General features: G+C 45.0%; 1 protein-coding gene across 1 annotated transcript in view; it reads left to right on the top strand.

Moving 5' to 3' along the window:
* Positions 1–20,384: 20,384 nt before the first annotated feature.
* Positions 20,385–24,347, top strand: part of LOC146869700 (uncharacterized) — a 664,652-nt gene continuing 660,689 nt past the window's right edge. The window contains exon 1 of the mRNA XM_085640198.1: positions 20,385–20,424. Coding sequence (XP_085496324.1) covers positions 20,385–20,424 — 40 coding nt within the window. The remainder of the gene's footprint in view (positions 20,425–24,347) is intronic.

The following is a 24,347-nucleotide window of genomic DNA, read 5'->3' on the forward strand; positions in this document are numbered from 1 at the left end:
TGAAGCCCCTATAGTTAATGGTAAGGACTGCACCCTGAAGCCTCTATAGTTAATGGTAAGGACTGCACCCTGAAGCCCCTATAGTTAATGGTAAGGACTGCACCCTGATGCCTCTATAGTTAATGGTAAGGACTGCACCCTGAAGCCCCTATAGTTAATGGTAAAGACTGCACACTGAAGCCCCTATAGTTAATGGTAAGGACTGCACCCTGAAGCCCCTATAGTTAATGGTAAGGACTGCACCCGGAAGCCCCTGTAGTTAATGGTAAGGACTGCACCCTGAAGCCTCTATAGTTAATGGTAAGGACTGCACAATAAAGCCCCTATAGTTAATGGTAAGGACTGCACCCTGAAGCCCTTATAGTTAATGGTAAGGACTGCACCCTGAAGCCTCTATAGTTAATGGTAAGGACTGCACGATAAAGCCCCTATAGTTAATAGTAAGGACTGCACACTGAAGCCCCTATAGTTAATAGTAAGGACTGCACCCTGAAGCCCCTATAGTTAATGGTAAGGACTGCACCCTGAAGCCTCTATAGTTAATGGTAAGGACTGCACCCTGAAGCCCCTATAGTTAATGGTAAGGACTGCACCCTGATGCCTCTATAGTTAATGGTAAGGACTGCACCCTGAAGCCTCTATAGTTAATGGTAAAGACTGCACACTGAAGCCCCTATAGTTAATGGTAAGGACTGCACCCTGAAGCCCCTATAGTTAATGGTAAGGACTGCACCCTGAAGCCCCTGTAGGTAATGGTAAGGACTGCACCCTGAAGCCTCTATAGTTAATGGTAAGGACTGCACAATAAAGCCCCTATAGTTAATGGTAAGGACTGCACCCTGAAGCCCCTATAGTTAATGGTAAGGACTGCACCCTGAAGCCTCTATAGTTAATGGTAAGGACTGCACAATAAAGCCCCTATAGTTAATAGTAAGGACTGCACCCTGAAGCCCCTATAGTTAATGGTAAGGACTGCACCCTGATGTCTCTATAGTTAATGGTAAGGACTGCACCCTGAAGCCCCTATAGGTAATGGTAAAGACTGCACACTGAAGCCCCTATAGTTAATGGTAAGGACTGCACCCTGAAGCCCCTATAGTTAATAGTAAGGACTGCACCCTGAAGCCCCTATAGTTAATGGGATGGACTGCACAATGAAGCCCCTATAGTTAATGGTAAGGACTGCACCCTGTAAGGACTGCACCCTGAAGCCTCTATAGTTAACTGTAAGGACTGCACCCTGAAGCCTCTATAGTTAATGGTGAGGACTGCACCCTGAAGCCCCTATGGTTAATGGTAAGGACTGCACCCTGAAACCCCTATAGTTAATGGTAAGGACTGCTCCCTGAAGCCCCTATAGTTAATGGTAAGGACTGCACCCTGAAGCCCCTGTAGTTAATGGTAAGGACTGCACCCTGAAGCCCCTGTAGTTAATGGTATGGACTGCACAATGAAGCCCCTATAGTTAATGGTAAGGACTGCACCCTGTAAGGACTGCACCCTGAAGCCTCTATAGTTAATGGTAAGGACTGCACCCTGAAGCCTCTATAGTTAATAGTAAGGACTGCACCCTGAAGCCCCTGTAGTTAATGGTAAGGACTGCACCCTGAAGCCCCTATGGTTAATGGTAAGGACTGCACCCTGAAGCCCCTATAGTTAATGGTAAGGACTGCACGATAAAGCCCCTATAGTTAATAGTAAGGACTGCACCCTGAAGCCCCTATAGTTAATAGTAAGGACTGCACCCTGAAGCCCCTATAGTTAATGGTAAGGACTGCACCCTGAAGCGTCTATAGTTAATGGTAAGGACTGCACAATAAAGCCCCTATAGTTAATGGTAAGGACTGCACCCTGAAGCCCCTATAGTTAATAGTAAGGACTGCACCCTGAAGCCCCTATAGTTAATGGTATGGACTGCACAATGAAGCCCCTATAGTTAATGGTAAGGACTGCACCCTGAAGCCTCTATAGTTAACTGTAAGGACTGCACCCTGAAGCCTCTATAGTTAATGGTAAGGACTGCACCCTGAAGCCCCTATGGTTAATGGTAAGGACTGCACCCTGAAGCCCCTGTAGTTAATGGTAAGGACTGCACCCTGAAGCCCCTGTAGTTAATGGTATGGACTGCACAATGAAGACCCTATAGTTAATGGTAAGGACTGCACCCTGTAAGGACTGCACCCTGAAGCCCCTGTAGTTAATGGTAAGGACTGCACCCTGAAGCCCCTATGGTTAATGGTAAGGACTGCACCCTGAAGCTCCTATAGTTAATGGTAAGGACTGCACCCTGAAACCCCTATAGTTAATGGTAAGGACTGCACCCTGAAGCCCCTATAGTTAATGATAAGGATAGCCTTTTCTCAGCAGGCTACTCCCCTATGTTCAGGTAGAGCACGGATATGCCCTGAGCAAACCATAAAAATACAATAATGATCCCAGTCCTTTCTCGGTATCTCAAAGCAAAGAACAGAACGAGTGCCACAGGCTTGAAATAACTTATTATATCCTACTATAGGAATCTCCTGACCTAAGAAGAACATTTCAACTCAGCAAATCGTTGCCATTTGTCCGAAGACAGAGCAGCTAGAAGGTGTGTCAAATGCTCATCTCTAGCCTCGTACCGGCCACAAGCAAATATTGATGAGGAGTAAACATATCTCCACATCCTCAACAGAGGGTGGCACGGGATGGCTCACAAAGAGGAATTTGAGTAGTAAGAAATGAGTCAGGCAGGAAGTTGAGAGAAATACTGAAAGTTACTTAAAAGATCAAATTCAATTAAAGGGTACAAAGAAGGGGGCTAGGAGCAGGAAAGAACATAGGACAAATTGACAGTATGAATGATCAAGGGAAGGAAGGAAATTAAAGAACATTTTGTTGTAAACTCTGGAAAAACACCATCCATGATTAACAGAATGAACAGTGGTAACCACTGATTTGTACAATTTTTGAAACACTGAAAAAACCTCAGTGGAATTTACAATAAATAGGATCTGTTCTAGGAATATCAAAAAATTGTTAATAACTTCTAAGTTGTTCCAAACAGAGGCTCCCAAAATATGCCTTACCCAGGGCCCAAAAATCCTGTCATTGATTTGAAACCCCAACTTTCACCCAAGGCAGAATGACTTGTATTCATCCTGGACACAAGCCTCACCCTGAAGGAACACAATGCCAAGAATGCCACGATGGCTTGGTACCAGCTCCATCTCAAAGAAAGTGAAAAATGTCCTCCCAACAAGGAGCTTCAGAACTGCTGTTCAAGTCATTGCACACCCACAGGCTGGACACTAGCTGCCCGGAGATAAAGAAGTGGAAATACGAAAAAAAACAAGACAGCAGGCATTTTCGACCTATGCAGCTAGGAACTGGAACACCATCAGGATCAACCAGTTTAGGAAAGAACTGAAGACTCGCCTCTTTAGAAGACGCTTCGTTACAATGCAGCAAAAGTCCACTTCTGCTCCGAGACTCAAGCTGCCTCTCCTAGGGGCAGATCAGCAACACCCGGCGATAATTAGCGCTCAGCGCTCTTAGCGTGAGGATAATTATCGCCGGCTAGCGTGGATTTTTATCGCTGAGATAGCGTGCTATTAGCAACGCTTATCTCCTCAGCGATAAAAATCCTAGCGCTAACTGCCTAACGTGAGATTATCGCTAGAAACCCCGCGATACTCTCACGTAGTGTGGCGTTAGCTTGTTGATAGGGACTCACAAACTTAGCCATGATATCCACCCTCCATAGGATATCATGGCTAAGTCAGTCCTGAAGCAGGTGTTAGGAAAGTAGCGATAACAAGTGTTATAGCTACTTTTCCTGCCGCTATGCTTCATAGCGTGGGGCTTGATGATAGGAGAAATGTCGCTTAGCGACATTTCTCCTGTCATGTCAGGTCAGGAACGCCCATTTTGCATCTCATTAGAGATGCAAAGCTGGGCGTTAGGAATCCCCACGCAAAAGCAAGGTTTCATGCGTTAGCGTGGCCTTGCTAATTAGGCGATAACATTATCACCGCTTTTCGGCCGAAAACGGTCGCAAAAGCGGCGATAATTTTTTATCCCCTGCTTGTAAATATGCCCCTTAGTCATTTGTTGTATTTATGCTTGTCTTTGACCATGTACAACCCTGCAATGTCTTTTGGCTAGGTTTGAGCTCTGAGAAGTAACACACACATACATACAGATTCAGGAGCTACAGGGGATCTGTACTTGAATAGAAGCAGATCTCCGGACAATGCTTTGGACTTGCACTTCTCAATTTGCCTGAATGTTCCCTGCAAAGGTTGCAACCTGACCAGTATTTTAAAGGCTTGTAGGGTATTTTATTTCCAGGACAGAGAAAGAAACATGAAAATCAACAATGTAGGTACTTTTTCCTTTAGGTATTCTAACGTAAAACAATAAATGCAAGATATAAAGATATTCAAAGTTTTGAAGATATATCTGGACTATTCCTAAATGATTTTAAAACACCTAGAGGCAGAATTGTGGTGCTGAAAAAAGAAAACATAGTATTTCACCCAAACTGTCAATCAATCAAAGAGTTCTTGTAAAGTGCAACATGTCACCCTGGGGGACCTCCAGGTCCTCGGTCCTAACACCTTTGGTCGAAGAACCATGTCTTGAGTTTCTTCCTGAATTCTTATGGTGAAGGAAAGGTGTGTAGGTCCAGGGGGAGGTTGCTCTAAACGTGTCTGTGAGGTAGGAGAAGGAATGACCTCCCCAGCGGTTCCGGTGGATGCAGGGGTTGTGGGCCAGGGTAAGGGAGGAGAAGCATAGTTCCCTGGTTGAAGCAACATCAGACGGTGGATGATGTAGGCAGACCGGGAGTTGTGAAGGGCCTTGTAGCCATAGGCTGGGAGCTTGAAGAGGCATCTTTTCTGTGCAAGGAGCCAGTGGAGGGCTCTGAGATAGGGGGCGGTGCTGGTTCTCCTGGGGAGGTTGAGGATGAGTCTTGCTGCGTTGTTCTGGAGGGTCTGGAGGCGATTGATTAGCTGTTGTGATTCCGGCGTTAAGTGCATTGCTGTAGTCGAGGCGGCTGGAGATGAGGGCTTGGGTGACTGTTATCCTGGTGGAGATGGGGATCACATGGAAGATCTTGAGAAGCATGCGGAGGATGTGGAAGTAGGAGGAGGAGATGGTGTTGACTTGGTTCTTCATGGGTAGCTGGCTGTCCATGATGATCCCAAGGTTGCGTGCGTGGTTGGAAGGAGCGGGGTGATACAGAGGGCGAGCAGGAATTCTCAAATGGGATGGGGTTGTTTCTGAAGATGAGTACCTCCACTTACTCAGAGTTGAGTTTCAGTCAGTTGGCCTTCATCCAGTCAGTGACGTCGGTCAGGGTGTTCTGGAAGTTGGCTCTGGTGGAGTCGGTGTCTTCTGTGAGCGACAGGATGAGCTGTGTGTCATCGGCATATGAGATGAAGTTAAGTTTGTTGGAGTGGGTGATGTCTGCTAGAGGCATGATGTAGGTGTTGAAGAGGGTGACCCTTATGTTCTTGGGTTCAGATAAGAAAGAATGCAGGTGCATCCTCTGTATATGGCCGAAGAGGAAAGAGGCAATCCAGTTGAGAGCATTGCCTTCGATGCCCAGGTGGTGGAGTCTGGTGATGAGGGTGTGATGGGAGACAGTGTTGAAGGCGGCCAAGAGGTCGAGGAGGATGAGTGCTGCTGTTTACCCTTGGTCGAGGAGGCATCTGATGTTGTTCGTGGCTGCGATCAGGGCTATCGCTGTGCGGCGATTGACCCAGAAGCCTGATTGGGAGGCGTCAAGGAGGTTGTTATCTTCAAGGCAGTCTATGAGCTGGTTGTTGATGGCTTTCTTCAAACTTTTGTCTGGGAAGGGGAGTAGTGAGATGGGTCGATAATTCTTGAGTACGCTGAGGTCGGCGGAGGGCTTTTTCAAGAGAGGCTTGACCTTTGCACGCTTCCACGCGGTGGGGAAGGTGGCTGAGCCTGTTGGACATGTTGAGGATCTTTGTGCACCGGAGTGGATAGAGTTCATGATGGTGGTGGTGTCTTTGGTCAAGAGCTGCTTCCAGTCAGAAAGTTGGTGAGTATTGGCGGTGACAGTGAGCGTTTGGAGGTTTCTGAAGTCAGTGGGTTGAGTGTCAAAGTTGTTGTAAATGTCTGTAATTTTCTGGTGGAAGGAGTCTGCTAGGGTGTCGCATAGGGCTTGGGAGGGGTGAATAGATTTTTTGGTGGCATCTGGGCAGGAGAACTTGCTGACGATGGTGAAGAGCTCTTTGGCGTGGTTGGTGCTAGTCCTGATGTGGTTGGTGAGGTTGTTCTTCTTGGTCTCCCGGAGGTGGTGGTGGTAATTAGCGAGGGTGGATATGAATGAGCTGATCTGTTATTTAAGTATCATCTCTTTGTTCTCTCAGTTCATAAAAACATGTAGAAATTATCAATAACTACCTGAGAAAGGTTGCTGCCCTATTCCCAGCTGGTAAGTCCTGGACTTTGATTCACTAAAATGCTACGGGTAGCAGGTATGACATAAGACACCCTTAATCTTCTGATGTCGGCACACTGTTGACCCAATAGCCCAAATGTAGCTCCTCAATGGCTTCCTGTTTCCATGTGGCGAGCAAGAGGTAGGGTATATATGGTAGAAATCTAGAAACTACACATGGTTCTTGAAGCCCTGTTGACTTTCACATTCTGTTCCTCCCACAGCCTTGCAGAAATCTGAGACCAGGGGTAGCAAGAACAGTACCAAAGGTATCAAGTGGCAAGCCAGCGGTAGGGCTCTGTTGAGCTCCAGGTGCAGGTGTGTGTGCATGTGTGCGTGTGTAAGGTGTGTGTAGTGTATGTGTGTGTGTGTGCATGCACGTGTGTGCACGCATGTGTGTCTGTGTCCATACTCCACATTCATGCTACACAACCCTGAGTTGGATGACATATTGATTTTGTTCTTCCTCCCATTACAGAAATTACGAGGCATGCGGGGATGGAGCGTTCTGCTGGCGGTGTGGATCTGCACAGGTAAGAGAGTGAGACATGCCTTCTAAACCAATAACCCTACACACAGCAGCACATTGGGGTCAGGGAGAGGCTGTTGCACGAATGACAGCTGTGGAGCAAACCTAGCTCAATGGCCAGAATACAGCCAATACCAGGGGCCCTGCCATGTTCAGCTGCACTCGCTGGAAGAAGATCTGACAATTCTACCTGCAGGTCATGCATTAACTTGGAGAAATTATATCTATGTATGTAGACAGTGTAAATGAATAAAGACAGGTACTTAGGTGCCAGTCCATGTGTTCATGATATAATCCCAGACGTCCTCTCATTCAAAAACAGCTGAAAAAGTGTCATAAAAGGCAGGAATCCGACGTTCTGGGAGGTAGTGCCAACCGCATGCACGCAATGCAGACCCATACATGCCAACAGACCCGATTCAGGGGGCGAGACTAGAAGTCAGTGGGCAACATTTGTTCCTCCGATTATGTTTTCAAAATCTCCCAATTTCCTGTACTAAAATGTTTGCATGTACAATGTCTATAGACTTCCAAGTGGTCCAGAGCAATGGAAAGCAGTGTCAAAAAAGGCACATACACTGACTGCACAATTTTGAGAGTCTTTCAGTGTTAGATGCTTGGTCCTAGTACATAAAAGCATAACAGTATATTTATTGATTTCCTATTCTATCCTCTTCTTATCAGTCATTTTATGAATGTATAGAGCTAGAAGGTCAAGAATGGTAAAACCAGCCTTGGCTGTATATAGGGTGTAGGGCAGTAGGATCTGCTTTCATGGTTAATCCCACTTTTTGCTATTTTCAGTATGTTGTTTTGACGAGTCTGACTAGGATCCTGCTAATTTAGACCCCAGTCAAAGTGCATCTTCCCTAAATTGACCATTGTAAGTACTGTTGTACATCCACAATTGGCTACTGATGTACCCTTATATGTCCCTACTATATGGTACTAAGCTACCCAGGGCACAGGTACCCGAGGAGTCTCCCATGGGATGCAGCATGTATTGTCCCACTCACAAAAGACCACTCAAACTGTGACTATGGGCCTGCCATTGCAGCCTGTGTGAGTTTGTGCTAGCACCCCTCATGACAGATATACATTTTCTCATATCTGAGGTCACTGCACGTAAAACCTATAAGTCACCCCTATGGCAGGCCTTTCAGTCCTGAAGGCAGTGTGCTTGGTTATAAGTATGAGGGTGTCCATAGATGAGCAGGACACTCCTACAAACCCCAGAGTTGATTCTCCAGGCTTTATAAGTGCGGTCACCCATTTTAATACATAGAGTGGACATCAGTCACTATGGGATTTCTAACTATACAATGGCTGCACCGAACCTGGTCATGTTTATTATCAAACATGTTGGAATCCTACCCTAACACTGATTTCAGTGGTCCTGGGGGGCTTGCTTGGGGTTCCCCCGTATTCCATGTTGCAGCCTTTCAGGGTCTGACAGCAAGCTAGTGCTGCTGCCAACCACAGACATGATTCTGCCCTCCTGCTGCTGAACCAAGCTCAAGCAGGGGAAGATAGAACAATAGGTTTCCTGTCGCAGGTGCAACCACCTCCCAGACAGGACTTAGTGTATTGGACTGGGGTGGAGGCGCTTGCCATCACCACCAGACTGCTTTGAAGGGCACATTTGGTGCCCTCCTTGCATACTCCAGTTGGAACCAGTCATTCTGGCGTGAAACTGGACAAAGGACATGGGAGAATCCTACCCTCTGCACAGCCCCTCGTCTGGGAGGGACCCCTAAGTCATGCCAACCCTTTTCCTAGGATACCTAAGTGCTCTTCAGATTCATCGTGGGACAAGACTCAAGCCTGCCACCACATCACTTTTCGACCGTCTGGACACTTGGACTTCACTGTACTTTACCTGGAACCGAGACCGTACCAAGGAAGACTCCTGCAGCTCCTGGTCTCGCTGTTCTGCAAGTCTTCTTCATTGTCTGTGTCTGTGCTTCTTCCAGGATATTCAACAGACCTGTAGGCATCAAGGACGCCTGAAGTAATCTCCCTTGGAGTGAAGGAGTCATCTGCAGGGAACAAAGCTGACCGGTCTGCTGCTCCTGACGTCCCGCAGACTTCAAAAGGCTCAGCAAAATGGGTGGTGGTTCTGCAACTCCCTCAAGGCCTGACCTGTCCTCTCTGCAATTTTGAGGCCAGTATACCGCTGGGACCAAAGCACTGTGCACGACATCGAATTGCCGTTACCAAGGCTTGTTGGATCTGTACTCCAGAGATCTTCAAGCTACAAGGAACCCCAGCCTCCAGCATCTCTTTCTATCAAGTACAGCATCTTCACTGCATCCTCTGCACTGTGGGCCTTTCTTCTTGGTGAGCTGCTAGAGGTCCTCTTGTGACTCCTGGGTCCTCTTGAAGGTCTTCTTCTTCAGTGGGCTCCCCTGCTTGCTCGGGGCCTGCTCTGACTCCTGCTTGTGGTGAGTCCCTTGGACCTTGCTGGTCCAAACATTGCTCCTTCTTCGCGCTCCAAACCTGTTGCAGCTGCCAAGGCTTGTTGGTGCTCCAGCCGAACACTGTACCCCTTGGTTCTTGACTTCCAACATTAGACAGCTCGTGCATAGCTCATGGTCTTCCTCAGCGTTGCCTAGTCCTCACAGCTGCAGTGACAAGGTCACTGTCATCATTTTTGAACCGTCTGACATCGGTGGGCATTGCTCTTCCGTGAATACTGGGCACCTCCGAGTGGCATACACACTGTCCCCTCTGCTTACAGTTTCTTCACTTCAAGAATCCAGCCTTGCATTCCACCAGACTCTTGCACAGTCTCCTCCAGTGGTATTATTCCTGAAGTCCTCCATTATGGTCTAAGGCAGTTTCCGACATCACTCGCACCTATGCACCCGGCTTGCTTGGTGTAGGTATCCTGGTTCCTGGGGTATCCACCGGTGGGGTGACTTTCCTACCGTCTGTCAACCATAGGGTTTCTTCAGGGTCAACTGGGAAGGGTCCTACTTCTTGAAAACTGCAGCCACAATTTTCCGTTGACTTCTCTTGGCCACACAGCTGTGTTCCCACTCTGAACACAGCCTCTGTGGGATTCCTGGGTACTTACCTTGGATTGTTCCTTGTGTCACCAGCTCATCTGAGTCTCCTGGTCCAAGTCCCGGTTCCAGTCGCAGTTCGCATTCCACTTGTTTAGTATATGGTTTGGTCTCCCCCTGGAGACCACTATATTTTGTGCTCACTTACCTATTGCAATTGAAGTATTATTGTGTATTAGTGTTGATATCACCGGGTAGAAGATATACCAATGTGTTAGTGAGTGTTGTGTAATAAATAGTCATATTTGTATATATAGACTGTGTGGTTCTTTTTCATTTAACCTACACTACATCACTAAACTTGTAAAACTAGCTGCTTAACACTCTTTCAAGATAAGCCTGAAGGCTGCCCTCCACAGCTACCACTTTGAGAGCTTTCAAATGTTATCAAAGACCACCAAAATCACCATTAAGGGTTGCCGAGAATTAGAGTACGGTGCTTCACTTAAATAAGTGCACACCATATACTAAGCCAGCCTCCTACATAGGGTCAAAACACAAAGTCGAGCTGTTAGAAATGGTGGTCTCTTGTTGGCAATGGTTCTTCTTAGTCAGGGTAAGGGGGGATACACTTCTAAAATAACCCCTGCTCATCCCCTTGGTAGCTTGGCACGAGTAGACAGGCTTATCTCAGAGACAGTGTGTAAAACATTTGTGAACACATACAGTAATACAGTGAAAACACTACAAATGGACAAGACACCAGTTTAGAAAAATAAGTAATCTTTATCTAAACTAAACAAGACCAAAACGACAAAAATCCACAATACAGAACTCAAGATATAACTTTTAAAAGGTAAAAATAGTTATGCTCAAAGCAAATTGCAGATGTAGCACTTTTCACACAAAGTAACTTGGATGCGTCATGCACACAAATAAAAAATGTCACAGGGAAGGTGATCTGTTGGTTTCTTATGCCCAGGAAAGGTGATGCGTCGGTTCCTTACATCAGGGGAAGTGATGTGTCGGATTCTTACTGTGTGGGTAGGTGATGCATTGGTTCTTACTGCAATTCCGGTGTTCTTGCCGGCATGGCGTGAGGATCGGAGATGCGTGAATTCTCGATGCGGTGGCGGCGGCAACAGCACATGGGTTGGTTTCTTCAGCCACGGTCACATGATGCGTTGGTTCTTGCAGCAGCACAGCAGGGCCTGCGTCGGAATCGGTAGGGGTGATCTCGGCCTTCATAGATTGGTTTCTTAAGCCGCGGGCAGGCGCTGCATCGGTTTCTTCAGCGATGAGTCGGATACAGGTACAGGTGGCAAACAGCCTCCAGAGCTCCATAACAGTAGCAAGCACCTCTTAGCAGGTCATAACTCCCAGCAAGGAAGTTCAGGGGAGCTGGTGGTGAAGTCGTTATGTCCCTGAGACTTCAGAACAGGAGTAAAGCTCTATTTCAAGCCCTTGGAGATCTTCCTCAAGCAGTGGACATGGCACACAGCAAATGTCCTTGTCCTTTCCTTGGCAGAAACAGCCACTGCAGGCCATCCCCAGACAGCAAACAGCAAAGGGGCAGTACTCTTCCTCAGTTTTGCCAGCTTTTCTTCTTGGCATAGGCCCCTCTTCATTCCCAGAAGTGATTTAAAAGTCTGGGGTCTGGGCCCCTCTTTTTATAATTCAAAATTGTTTGTTCTCTGTGGCAGAGAAGCTCTTTGCCCAGCCAAAACCAGTTCTGTCCTCTCTGGTGCAGCTTCCTAGCAAGAGGTGGAGACAGCATTGTCCAAGGCAGACCGGGCTCATTCAGGTGTGAAAGAAATCTCCTCCCCTTACACTGAATTCAGCCCCGGTCTATTCAGCCCAGCCCTGACTTACCCTGAACAGGCAGGACACACCTAAACCCCTAAGTGGCTGGTTGAACAGAATGCACATCCACAGCCCCTGTCACTCTAAGCCAGACAGTCAATACACAACCTAGCAGAGGCCCACTGGATGGTTAGGCAAGAAAATACCTACTTTCTAAAAGAGGTATTTTCAAACCCAGAATGTAAAAATCACCCTCACTAAAAGATGCATCTTAATATTCTGAGTTCAGGCATATCAAACGTTACTTTCCTATCTTGTTCCCATGGGCAGTTATGCTTATAAGATGTTTTAAGAAAACTCCCCATTCTATCCTATGGGACAGATGGCCTTTCAATAGTGAAAAATGAAATTGGCAGTATTTCTCTATCAGGACATGCCACAAACATCAGGGCATTTCCTTTCTTTCACACAAACTGCACCCTGCCCACAGGGGCACCTTGGGCCTACCTTATAGGTGACTAACGTAAGAAAAGGGACGGTTAGGGCCTGGCAAGTGGGTGCACTTGCCAGGTCAACATGGCAATACTAAACTGCACACAGACACTGCAGTGGCTGGTCTGAGTTACATTTACAGGCTACATATGGGAGTAGCACAAACAGTGCTCCAGGCCCACTAGCAGCATTTGATTTAAAGGCCCTGGGCCTGTACTAGGGACCGACTAGTAAATCAAATATGGCAATCATGGAATCACCTATCCATAACAACAATTTACATGGAGCACTTGCACTTTGGCACTGAACGGCAGTGGCAAAGTGCCCAAAGCATTTAGACCAGCAATTAAGAAGTTCAACACACAGCAAAATAACAGCAGGCAAAGCAAAAAAACAGGGGAAACCCACGCCAATGATGACAGGTCTAACACCATTTTTATATGGGGCTCAGCTGTGGAACTCAAATGCTACTGATCCTTTAGCTGTATCAGAGAATAGGCTTGTTAGGTGTCTGGTAAATGTCCCAGATAGAACCCCGACACTTCCCTTACTCCTTGATGTCAACTTAAAAAGGATGTGTCACCTACCGGTCCTTAAACTATTACTTTATTGGCTTAGGTTATGGACATCTCCTGAATTTCAACATTATAGGATGGTTTAAGGGAGTTGCTATCTCTCGACCAGGTATGCAAGACTTTGTGGTTGAAACGTGCGTAATTGGCTCCATAAACTAGGTCTAAGAGATTTATGAGCTAATCCTAGCTCCATGTCTAGCAAACCTGTGGAACAAATGACGCTCAGTTATTGGCAAAATATCTGTGAGAACTGGTGTACCAGTCTGAAAAGTGGGGTGTTAACAAACCAATTTTCAAATTTTTTATTCTGCACCCAAATTTGAGGTATTTCAAGATAATTTATTGCCACCTGTTATAAGAACCTTGAATGTTAAAATCAGATTGAGAACTTTACCCTTCAAAAGTTTTATTGCTAAATGGGATCAGAATCAAGAACCCAGTCCAACCTGTTTTGCTGCTTTAGAAACTGAAGCACACTTTTTTTTTCTCCCCTGTTTATGGAGAACCTTGACATAGGTGTCTGCGCCCAGTCTGCACAACCTTAGGGCTCAGCCAATATTTAAACGCCCTTAGAATGTTTAAAACTGATTCATGTGATTGTATTGTTTACTCTGTGACACCTTGGTTTGCTCGGAAATCTAGGTTGGATTTTTCCCATGTATAAACATGTTCCAATTGAATTTAATAAGTTGTTTTTTGACTTTTTAATTTTTAATGATTTTTATTGAACTCTTCATCATCTATTATTATCTTAGTTTTGCAGTGATGATGTTTTATGGATTTGGTCCGAAATAAATATATTGTAATGATGATGATTTCCTCTCCTTTATGAACACACTTTTAACTTTTGTAGGAATTCACTAGACAATTCCAAGGTATGGCCAGAAAGCTACTCTAATTGCATATTTCCATGCATACTTTTGGGAACGCTTTGTTAATTCTGCTTTTGACACAGACACTGTCATTTAAACAATGTGAAATGATGCATACACTTTTTTTATTATTACTTTTCCTCGCTGTTTTCCTTGCATCGTTTCCTTTTTGCCTTGTTACTGTATGCAACATGTATATTTTTCCATATCTTCAAATGCCCTTCTTCATCCTTAGAGTTTAGAGATTTTGTGTCAAGGGGGAATGTCGATACATCATCCCTTAGTCCTTTATAATACCAGAATATATTTCAATGCATTGAAATATTTTGATTGTCCCTGGAGTGGGTCTTGAGTTAAGTTGCATAACACTGCTACATAATTGTTACACAGAAGAGTAGATAATTGCACTGCAGAAAAAAATGTGTGTCTCTCTACAGTGGGGCTTAACTTTGTAGCATAGTAATCGCCTTCAGCTCTTATAGTCTTTCCATATTTGTTACCTGATTTTTCATCTCTATCCTAATTGTCTTTGTCCTTACTTCTTCTTCTGTCAAATACAGGTAATGTCTTCAAAAAGCTCCTGTCCTCAACTCTAAATTATGTTTTAGCAGATCCATTTTCTTTTTGATACAAACACATTTCCACCAACTCCCTCAAAACAAGTTTTAAAGACCTCTCTCCAGTCTCCCCACAATGTCCTCGGCTCACCTGGGTTTGTACAAGGTTGTTGACCTCCCCAACCCTCACTCTCAGTGTCGGTCAACGCAGGTAGCATTTCCTCTTTGTTGTCAGTTTCTAGAGTAGATGTTGGGAGTCCTGCTCACTTTTTACCAGTGCACGTCTCTGAAGCAGATGGCTGTCATTCAATTTCTCAGGGTAATGTTCCATCACCAGCAACCCAGCTGGGATACACAGGGTGATGCACTCATGAACAATGCGCTTTGGTCACACAGGATGACATGCCTCCAGGTTCTTCAACCATGTGCTTGCGACTCATATAAAAAAATTCAGGTGACACCTGACTTTGTGCATCATACTGCGATGGGCTTCTTGCATTTGGTAAACACGCTACAGCAGAACACAGTTGCCGTGAGACCCAGTACCCACAAAAGTCAACTGGAGTGAACAATCAGACTCAAACCCAAGGGAAAAGGGATTGGTTGAAGGGATTGGTTGAGAGGTTTAATAGCTTTCTAAGTGAAACTGGGCAAGTACTATTTCAGAGTAGAAAAATGAGATGCGAAAGAAGCTACGGAGTCAAAGAATAACTCCCCATTCTGTTCTTTGTAGAAAGAAAGAGTTTCTTGCACTGAAATAAAACCTGCTTGGATGGGAAGATGTCAAGCCATAGCCACTGAAACAGAGTTGTTTTCAAGAGTGGTAAAACGGAAGCAGAAGACCAATATTTACAGACAAAACACTAAAAATTGGATGTCAACAAAATGTTCAGAGAAAAGGAAAATGGTGGTGTGAAGATATATGGTGGCAGTAAGAAGGGCCTGTCCAGGGTTTCAGAACCGAGAAGCATCATTACATCTTACAACAACACAGAGGTCTTAGAAGGTGAAAACGTGTTGAATGTGTAGAGGCTTGTTTGTTCGGAAGCAGTGACAAAACTGGAAGGTAAAAACAGGAGAGTTGTACATGGGTGAGGGAAAGAGGTATGAGACTTAACAAAACATCCCCAAAGATGTTATCTTTTTTTTAATTAATAGAGTTGGCTGAGCCCACTTTGGCTAGTCGCCATGTCCTTATTGTCATCACTAATACATAAGTTGGGTTTACTATTAGAATATTGAATGTAACCATAAATCCTACGTTGCCAATATATTTAAATTAATGTATTTTATATATTAACAGATTAATACATTGTTATTGGAATTAGAGTCTTAAAGACTTTTGATCTCAGTTAAACGTAAGACCAATACTTAGGTTAAACTGAGACAAAAGTCTAACTTTACTACTAGTAAATACCCTTTGTGAATACTGAAAGTCGTTAAGTTAGACTTTCGTCTCAGTTTACCTTTGTGAATCGGGTCTTATGTCAGCAGTAGACTGGACTACGGAAATGCACTCTATGCTGGAGCCCCGTCCAAAGTCCTGAAACGGCTCCAATGCATCCAGAACACCTCAGCACGCCTGATCCTTGACATTCCCCGCCGCAGCCACATCACACCCCACCTGAGAGACCTGCACTGGCTCCCCATCAACCAGAGGATGACCTTCAAGCTCCTCACCCACGCACACAAGGCACTCCACAACACCGGACCAGAGTACCTCAACAGACGACTCAGCCTCTACACCCCCACCCGCCAGCTCCACTCCGCAGACCGCACCCTCGCCACCGTCCCCCGCATCCGAAGAGTGACTGCCGGTGGAAGATCATTCTCCCACCTCGCCGCCAAGACATGGAACACCCTCCCCATCCACCTGCGGCAGACCGAAGACCTCCTAACCTTCAGGAGACTTCTCAAGACCTGGCACTTCGAACAGTAGCAGCATCCCCCCTAGCGCCTTGAAACCCTCACGGGTATGCAGTGCACTTTATAAATGCTATGATTGATTGATTGATTGATTGATCATGTGGGTGCCATCCACGATATTGTCATATAAAAGTATTCCACATACTGGTAGTCGCCTCATGGGTTTTGACTGTAGCAGACTTGTGGAAGGATGCTTTTATTAAATCATTGACTTTCATGCTCATTTATTATAATCAAATGGCAGGTATATCCATCATATGGCAGTGATTTACACCTTCATTGTGCCAGGGATAACCAAATTATTTCAAGAATGCCTCCAATATGTCAAGGATGGAACCTTTATGCTAGGGTCGCAATTATGGGATGGAGAGCCACAAATAAGTCAATTTATTAAACAGGGCACCATTATAACAGGTCAACTGTGGTGCCAGGAGATCCACAACAATACTCAGTGTTCCTGTACTATATCAAGGATGGACACTGTTTGGACAGGACTGCTATTATGCCAGGGCTAGCCACAATATGTTAACGAAGACACCTTTATACCACAACCACTGTTAGAAGCATGGGATATGGCTTTTGGCATGCCACAATCATGCCAGAGATAGCCACGAATATGCCAAGTGTAGCCATGGCATACCACAAAGGGTACCTTGTGCAAGTGCCACCATAAAAGGCTAAAGGGCATTTCCAATGCCCCCGAACCCTCTTAAGATGTAGGTATCCACTCACTAGCAGACACACATTCACTCACAGATGTGAACACATGCAAGAGCTGTAATGGTTCACAGGTTCCACTTGTCCTACTAGGTCCACATGCGTGTGACTCTCCCTGGCTGAACCTGCCCAATCAGAAGTCAAGATAAAACTGGAAGCGGGGGCTTCTTACCTAGTTGAGCCCACCCTTGCTTCACTCCCTGAAGCATCCGTGTATATGTATTATGCTGACGTGAGAGGTGCACTACTGAGAGAGCCACTCACACATGCACATACACAATACAACTTAGTCCTTCTCACGCTGTGGTAAGCAACATGCAGTGTGAACCTAAAGTGGTACTAATTTTATGCCATTTATTTTCTTGTAAAAACTGTCTGGCAAAATGACATGGATGCTGGTTGGGCGTTGCATTGGTGGCGCGTATGGATCAGTTGGCACTGGCACTCTGTACCAGTGATAAGGCTTTAGTGTTATACACTGATTGCAACAGAGAGTTCACTTAGTGTTAGATATACCAACATTAACAGGCAGAGCACTCTAGTGGTCGGTAAGCATAGATAATGATTGTTTAACAACAGTGCTCTAGTATTAAACATACAGTGAAACACTGAGAGGGCTCCAGTTTTAGACATACTGGCTGTGTCTCAGTGTACTGTATTGTATTGTAAAGGTATTTGTAGAGCGCATGGCTGCCGGAGGGCTTCCCAGTGCTGAAAGCGGTTCTGTTAGTGAAGTGCTGAGCCTACACGTACTTAGAAGGGAAACAGCCAGGTCTTTAGTTTTTTCCTGAAAGATGTTTTGTTTGGTAAGGCTCTGATTTCAAGTGGGAGGGCATTCCACATCTTGGGTACCAGATGAGCAAATGATCTACTGCCTTAACTCTGGTTGTCTTGAGGAGCTTTTGTGGGGATGATCTGAGTTGTCTGGTCGGGGTATACCTAGAGATCAAATTCCTAAGCTTTGCAGGCCCTTTGTTATTGATGGCTGTGTGAGCTATGCAGAGGGTTTTAAACTTAACTCTGGCATCGATGGGCAACCAATGCAGCTGTTTAAGAGGCTCTTTGGCAGAGACGCGGTTAGGGATTTTTAGCAGGAGTCTAGCTGCCACGTTCTGTACTACTTGGAGTCGCTTTATTACGTACTTCGGCAAACCCAGATACAGCGAATTGCTGTATTCCAAGCGTGAGATTAGGAGGGAGTGAATCACAGTTTTCTTCAGGTGCTCAGGGATCACTTTAATAATTTTCCTTAACATTTTAAGAAGCGAGAAGCAAATTCCTGATAGCTTCCTGGATTGGCAGTCCAACGTAAGTGTATCCTCCAGCCTGATTTACAGGTTTTTTATAGCTGATTTGGGGTTAGGTGGATCTCCCATACAACTGGGCCGCTGTGTGTGGGGTGCATGGATGGCCAGGTTTCCCAGCAGCATAAGCTCTGTTTTCCCACCATTCAGCTTCAAACAGCTGTTAGACATTCAGTTTCCCACTTTCTCTAGACAGTGGGACAGCTCATGATTGCTTGGTTTGGAGCCGTTTCTAAATGACACTACCAGCTGGATGTCATCAGCATATGGCACCACTGATATGCCAAATTCCTGTACTACCTCAACAAGCTGTCGCACGTAGATATAAAATAAAGTAGGGCCAAGGGATGAGCCCTGTGGGACACCACATGTGATTGGGAGATGATTTGAAACGCAGTCCCCTTCCATCACTTGGAAGGTTCTGTTCTCCAGGAAGAAGGCCAGCCAATTCAAGGCTTTGTCCCGAATTGCAACTTCCCCTAATCTCCTTTTTAGGATAGTGTGAGCTACGGTGTCAAATGCAGCACTGAGGTCCAGTAAGAGGATGGCAGCTGATCCACCCTCATCTAGTGTCGCATTTAGCTCCTCTGTGACCGTCAGTAATGCTGACTCAGTGCTATGCACGACTCGAAAGCCCATTTTGGTGGGATGAAGGATATTATCGACCTCTAAGACATTGGTCAGTGTATAAGTGTTCATGTGTTGACATAATGACTATAACAATGAGGGTGATCCAGTGTTAGAGACAGTGTGTAAACGATGGGAGTGATTTTGAGTTAGTCACAGTCTAAACGTGGAAGTTTCTCAGTGTTAGACATACTGACTGTGTACAGTGACACTGCTCTAGTGTGAGAAATACTGACAGCATAAGAGTGAGGGTGCTTCGTGTAAGACATACCGTGGTAACAGTTAGAGTACTCCTGTGTTAGAGATAGTGTGTAAATAATGAGAGTGATCCAATATTGATCACAGTATATAAGTGAAAGTTTCTCAGTGTTAGACGTACTGACTGTAACAATGACCCTTCTCTAATGTTAGACATGCTGACCATGTAAGCGTGAGGGTGCTCTGTGTAAGACATACCGTGGTAACAGTGAGAGTAGGCCTGTGATATAGAGAGTATTTAAACAATGAGAGAGACCCTGTGTCAGTCACGGTATAAAAGGGAACGTTTCTCAGTGTTAGACATACTGACTGTGTACAATGACACCGCTCTAGTGTTAGAAATCCTAACCGCGTAAGAGTAAGGGTGCTGCGGGTAAGACATACCGTGGTATCAGTTAGAGTACACCTGTGTTAGAGATAGTGTGTAAACAACGAGAGTGGTCCTATATTAATCACAGGATGTAAGTGAAAGTTTCTTAGTGTTAGACATACTGACAGTGTACAATGACACTTCTCTGTTGGACATGCTGACCATGTAAGAGCGAGAGCATGCCATGTTAGACATACTGTGTTAACAGTGAGAGTGCTCCTGTGTTAGAGATAGTGTGTGATCCATGAGAGTGATCCTATGTTAGTCACGGTGTAGAAGTGAGAGTTTCTCAGTGTTAGACATACATACTGTGTAGCAATGACACTGCTCTAGTGTTAGGCTCCGGGTGTAACAGTGAGAGTACTTTTTTAAAATAGTTTTATTGCTTTTCAGTAAACATAACATTAATACAGCTATATATACTCGTAGCTTGGGTACAGTACAATGCATCGATGGCTACATACATCACACAGAGTTACAAGAATCAGTTTGTTATCCTTCATAGATTCCGTTGGGACACTAGCGAATGCCTGTATTGCCAATAGGACCTGCGGTGATATTGATTCTCCTGTGTATCTCGCCTACTCCTTTGGGTGCCTACTTCCCTCTTATCATGGTGGGCGTGACTAGTGTGTGTCTAAGGGTCACCCACGCCATCTGGCTCCCCGATCTCCTTCCCAACCAGGTATTGTTGCAATAATCCCCAAAAGCCTTTGAGACAGTTCTGTGGGGGCAACAATTTGTTATATGTGTCCATTTGTGTGTTGCAATATATCATATCTTTAGTCCATTTTTCTATTGTTGGGACTTTCACTCTAACCCAACACAGTGCTACTCTTTGTTTAGCTAGCAACATACCTATAGCCACCAGATATCTCACATGCTTGCCGATATGTTTATCGTAGCCCAACAGTATGAGAAACGGATCTGGGGTAAGATAGAGAGACCTGTAATGTCGTTCAGTGTATGAAAAACCCTCTGCCAGAAATCTGAAATTTTAGGGCAATGCCAGGCCACGTGTAAAAACCCAGCCTCCAGCTCCGTGTAGTGATAGCAGACCGCTGAGTCCCGCAATCCATATCTGCAAAGTCTGTCAGGCGTGTAATACTCTCTATTAATATCTGTAAAGTGAATTAGCCTGTGGCTACCATTCAATGAGATTCGTCTCGTCACCTCGCAGCAATACCGCCAGCTGTTGTCATCAGTTGTCTGAGCTAAGTCTATCTGCCAGTCCTGGTGTGCCTTTGTTAAGTGTGGTCTACTACGCTCTTTTGTGAGGTAATAAACCCTTCTAACTAGCTTAGAGGGAGTGGGAGTGCGGATTATATGGGTGAGTGTTGACACCTCTAATGGTTATTTCAGGTCTTCGCCTAACAGAGCCTGAAAAGCATGTCTAACTCCCAAGTAGTGGTATTAGGCAAGAGTCGAGAGTTCTTGCCCTTCTGCCTGCATATCATCCCATTTGCATAACATCCCTTCTTGGAAAAAGTCGGCCATCTTGGTGATAACAACTTTCCCAAGCGCTTCAGAGACCTCCCTTTCTCTGCCCGTCTGGAATCAGGAGCAGCAGTTTAGGGGGATCAGTGGAAAGTACATGAACGCTCCAGATTGTCTTTCCAATAGGTTCCGCCAGACATGAATGGTAGAGTTTAGTGAGTCTAGGGCACTGTGTTTCCTGACCGGAGTGTTAAGGAGTTTATGAGGGTGTGTTCGGGTCGCCATCATACCTTGCAATGTAAAGGTGTGATATGGTCTTCCGCCCGCGAATCTAAGCGTGTGAATCTGGGGAGGATAATCATTTTTATGAGAGAGATACGGCTATCAACGAGATTGACAACCAGATCCATCGGGCAATATCCTCTTCCAGGTTATTACGTGCCTTCCCATAGTTATCTGTTGATACTACCTCTGGGGCAGTATGAACCTGTATTCCTAAATAGCGTACTGAGTCGGTGGTCGATTGCAAAGGGAATTCCAGATTTGTCGGAACTGTAACTGGCGTTAGAGGCAAAATGTAAGATTTGGCCCAGTTGACCTTGAGGCCAGATAATTGCCCAAAGCGGACCATCTCTGCAAGGACAGGTGTAACTGTCTTTCTGGATCCCGAATATAAAGGAGCATGTCATCAGCGTATGCCGAGATGATCAGATGGTAGCCTGGGAAGCGCACTCCTCTATGCCTGTGGTGCACAGACCAGGGGTTCCGTGACTAAGACATACAGCAGAGGAGATAAAGGGCATCGCTGTTGGATACCCCTTGAGATAGGTATTGGATGTAACACTGTTCCCCACTCTAACTATTGCAACTGGGGCATCATGTAAGACCGCCACTAACTGGAGAAAGACCTCTCTCACTCCAATGCGCCGTAGCACTGCTTTTATGAATGGCCATTCCACAGAATCAAATGCTTTTTCAGCGTCTGAGAAAACCGCTGCTACTTTAACATATGAATTTATGTTGTGTATGGTGCCGAAGACAGTTCTGAGATTGTAAGTTAGGCTGCGCCCTGGAGCGAAGCCTGCCTGCTCTGGACCCACTAACAGATGAACCAGCGGAGTCAGTCGGTTGGGAAGAAGTTTGTCAAAAAGTTTTGCATCTACGTTTAATAAGGATAGGGGTCTGTAGGATGCACAATCATTGAGAGGTTTGTCCAGCTTAAGGAGTGTTTCAATCACTGCCTCCCTCATAGATGGGGCATCATATTGGTTTCAACCATTTCTTCATAGAGAGACCAAGTGAGGAAAAAGTAGTTCTTGGTAGACTTTGTAGAAAGCTACCATTTATCTATCTATGCCAGGCACGTTTCTGGCCCCTTAGTTTTCAGCGCAAACCAAATTTCTCTAGGGTATAGAGGTGCCATGAGGTGCTCTCTGTGTGCGTCAGTGAGCCTTGTAATTTGGATGTGTTTCAAGTAGTCTTTCTTTGCCTCATCTTCTAGTGTTATCTGTGAGCTATATAAATCGGCATAATATCTATTGTATCTCTCAGCAATGTGAGACGTCTCATGAATCAGGCTACCATTTTTGTCTTTTATTCCAATGATCATTCCAGCCTCCCTTTTAGGGTGCTGCAGACTCTCTAAAGTGGCCCCAGGGCGCTCACCTTCTCCTTATACCCCAGCACCAGCATATTTGCCTAGGTATTTCTCCTAACTGTCTGCTGTGTCATAGTACCCCTCTAGGGCTTTTTGAATATCCTCTAGGAGCTTTGTGTCACTCGTTCTCAAATGTGATGGTACCAGTAGCGCTAGCTCTTTTTCTAATCTGGATGGTCTGCCTCGTATGGAACGTAGCACTCCTGTGTGTTTCGAGATCGCCAGCCCTCTTATGTACACCTTGAACGCCTCCCAGAATGCAGAGAAGGAGGTAACAGAGCATATATTGTCTTTGAAGAAGCCCTTTATGGATGTGGCTATCTCTGCTAACAGTGAGAGTACTTCTGTGTTAGAGATAGTGTATAAACAATGAGAGTGATCCCGTGTTATTCCTAAAACAAAAGTGAAAGTTCCCCAACGTTAGACATACTGTCTCTATAAGAATGACACTGATGTAATATAAGACATACTGACTGTATAACAGTGACACAGATCTACTGTTAGACATACTGACCGTATAAAAGTGAGAACGCTCTGTGTTAGACATAGTGTGTTAGACACACTGTGTTAAAAGTAAGAGTATTCTGTGTTAGAGATAGTGTGTAAACAATGAGACTGGACCTGTGTTAATCACAGTATAAAAGCTAAAGTTCTTCAGTTTTAGACATACTCACCGAGTAAGAGTGAAGGCACTCTGTGTTATGCATACTATGTTAACAGTTAGAGTGGTCTGTGTCAGAGATAGTGTGTAAACAATAGGTGCTCCTGTGTTAGTCACAGTATGAAAGGGAAAGTTCCTTAGCGTTAGATACTCTTACTATGTAACAATGATACTTGCTCTAGGGTTAGACATGCTGACCTTGTAAGAGTGAAGGCTCTCTGTGTTAGATATACTGTATTAACAGTGAGAATTCTCGTGTGTAAGAGGTAGTTTGTAAACAATGAGTGATCCTGTGTTAGTCACAGTATAAAAGTGAAGGTTCCTCAGTGTTAGAAATTCTGACTGTAACAATGACACTACTCAAGGAGTTAGGCATACTGCATGTGTAACAATGACTCTGCTCTAGTGTTAGACATACTGACTGTGTAGGAGTGAGAGTGCTCTGTGTTATACATACTGGGTTAACAGTGACAGTGCTCCTGTGCTAGAGATAGTGTTTAACCAATGAGACTGATCCTTTGTTAGTCACAGTATAAATGTGAAAGTTCCTCAGTGTTAGATATTCTGTACATAATGACACTACTCTGTTATTGGGCATAATGACTGTGTAACAATGACACTGCTAGTGTTAGACATAATCACCATATAGGAGGGATAGCACTCTGTGTTACATATACTGTGTTAACAGTGAGGGTGATCCTGAGTTTCTCACAGTATAAAAGTGAACGTTCCTCAGAGTTAGGCATACTGACTGTGTAACAATGACGCTGCTCTAGCATTAGACACACTGACTGAGTAGGAGTGAGGGCACTAAGTGTTAGACATACTGTGTTAACAGTGAGAGTGCTCCTGTGTTTGAGATAGTGTATAAACAATGAGAGTGATCCTGTGTTAGTCATAGTATTAATGGAAAAGTTCTTCAGTGTTAGACATTCTGGCTGCATAACAATGACACTACTATATTGTTAGGCATACTGACTGTGTAACAATGACACTGCTCTTGTGTTAGACGTACTAACCATTTAAGAGTGAGATCACTGTGGTAACAGTGAGAGTACTCCTGTGTTAAAGATAGTGTGTAACCAATGAGAGTGATCATG

This window comes from Triturus cristatus, chromosome 1_1, assembly GCF_964204655.1.
Source record: "Triturus cristatus chromosome 1_1, aTriCri1.1, whole genome shotgun sequence".
NCBI lineage: Eukaryota > Metazoa > Chordata > Amphibia > Caudata > Salamandridae > Triturus > Triturus cristatus.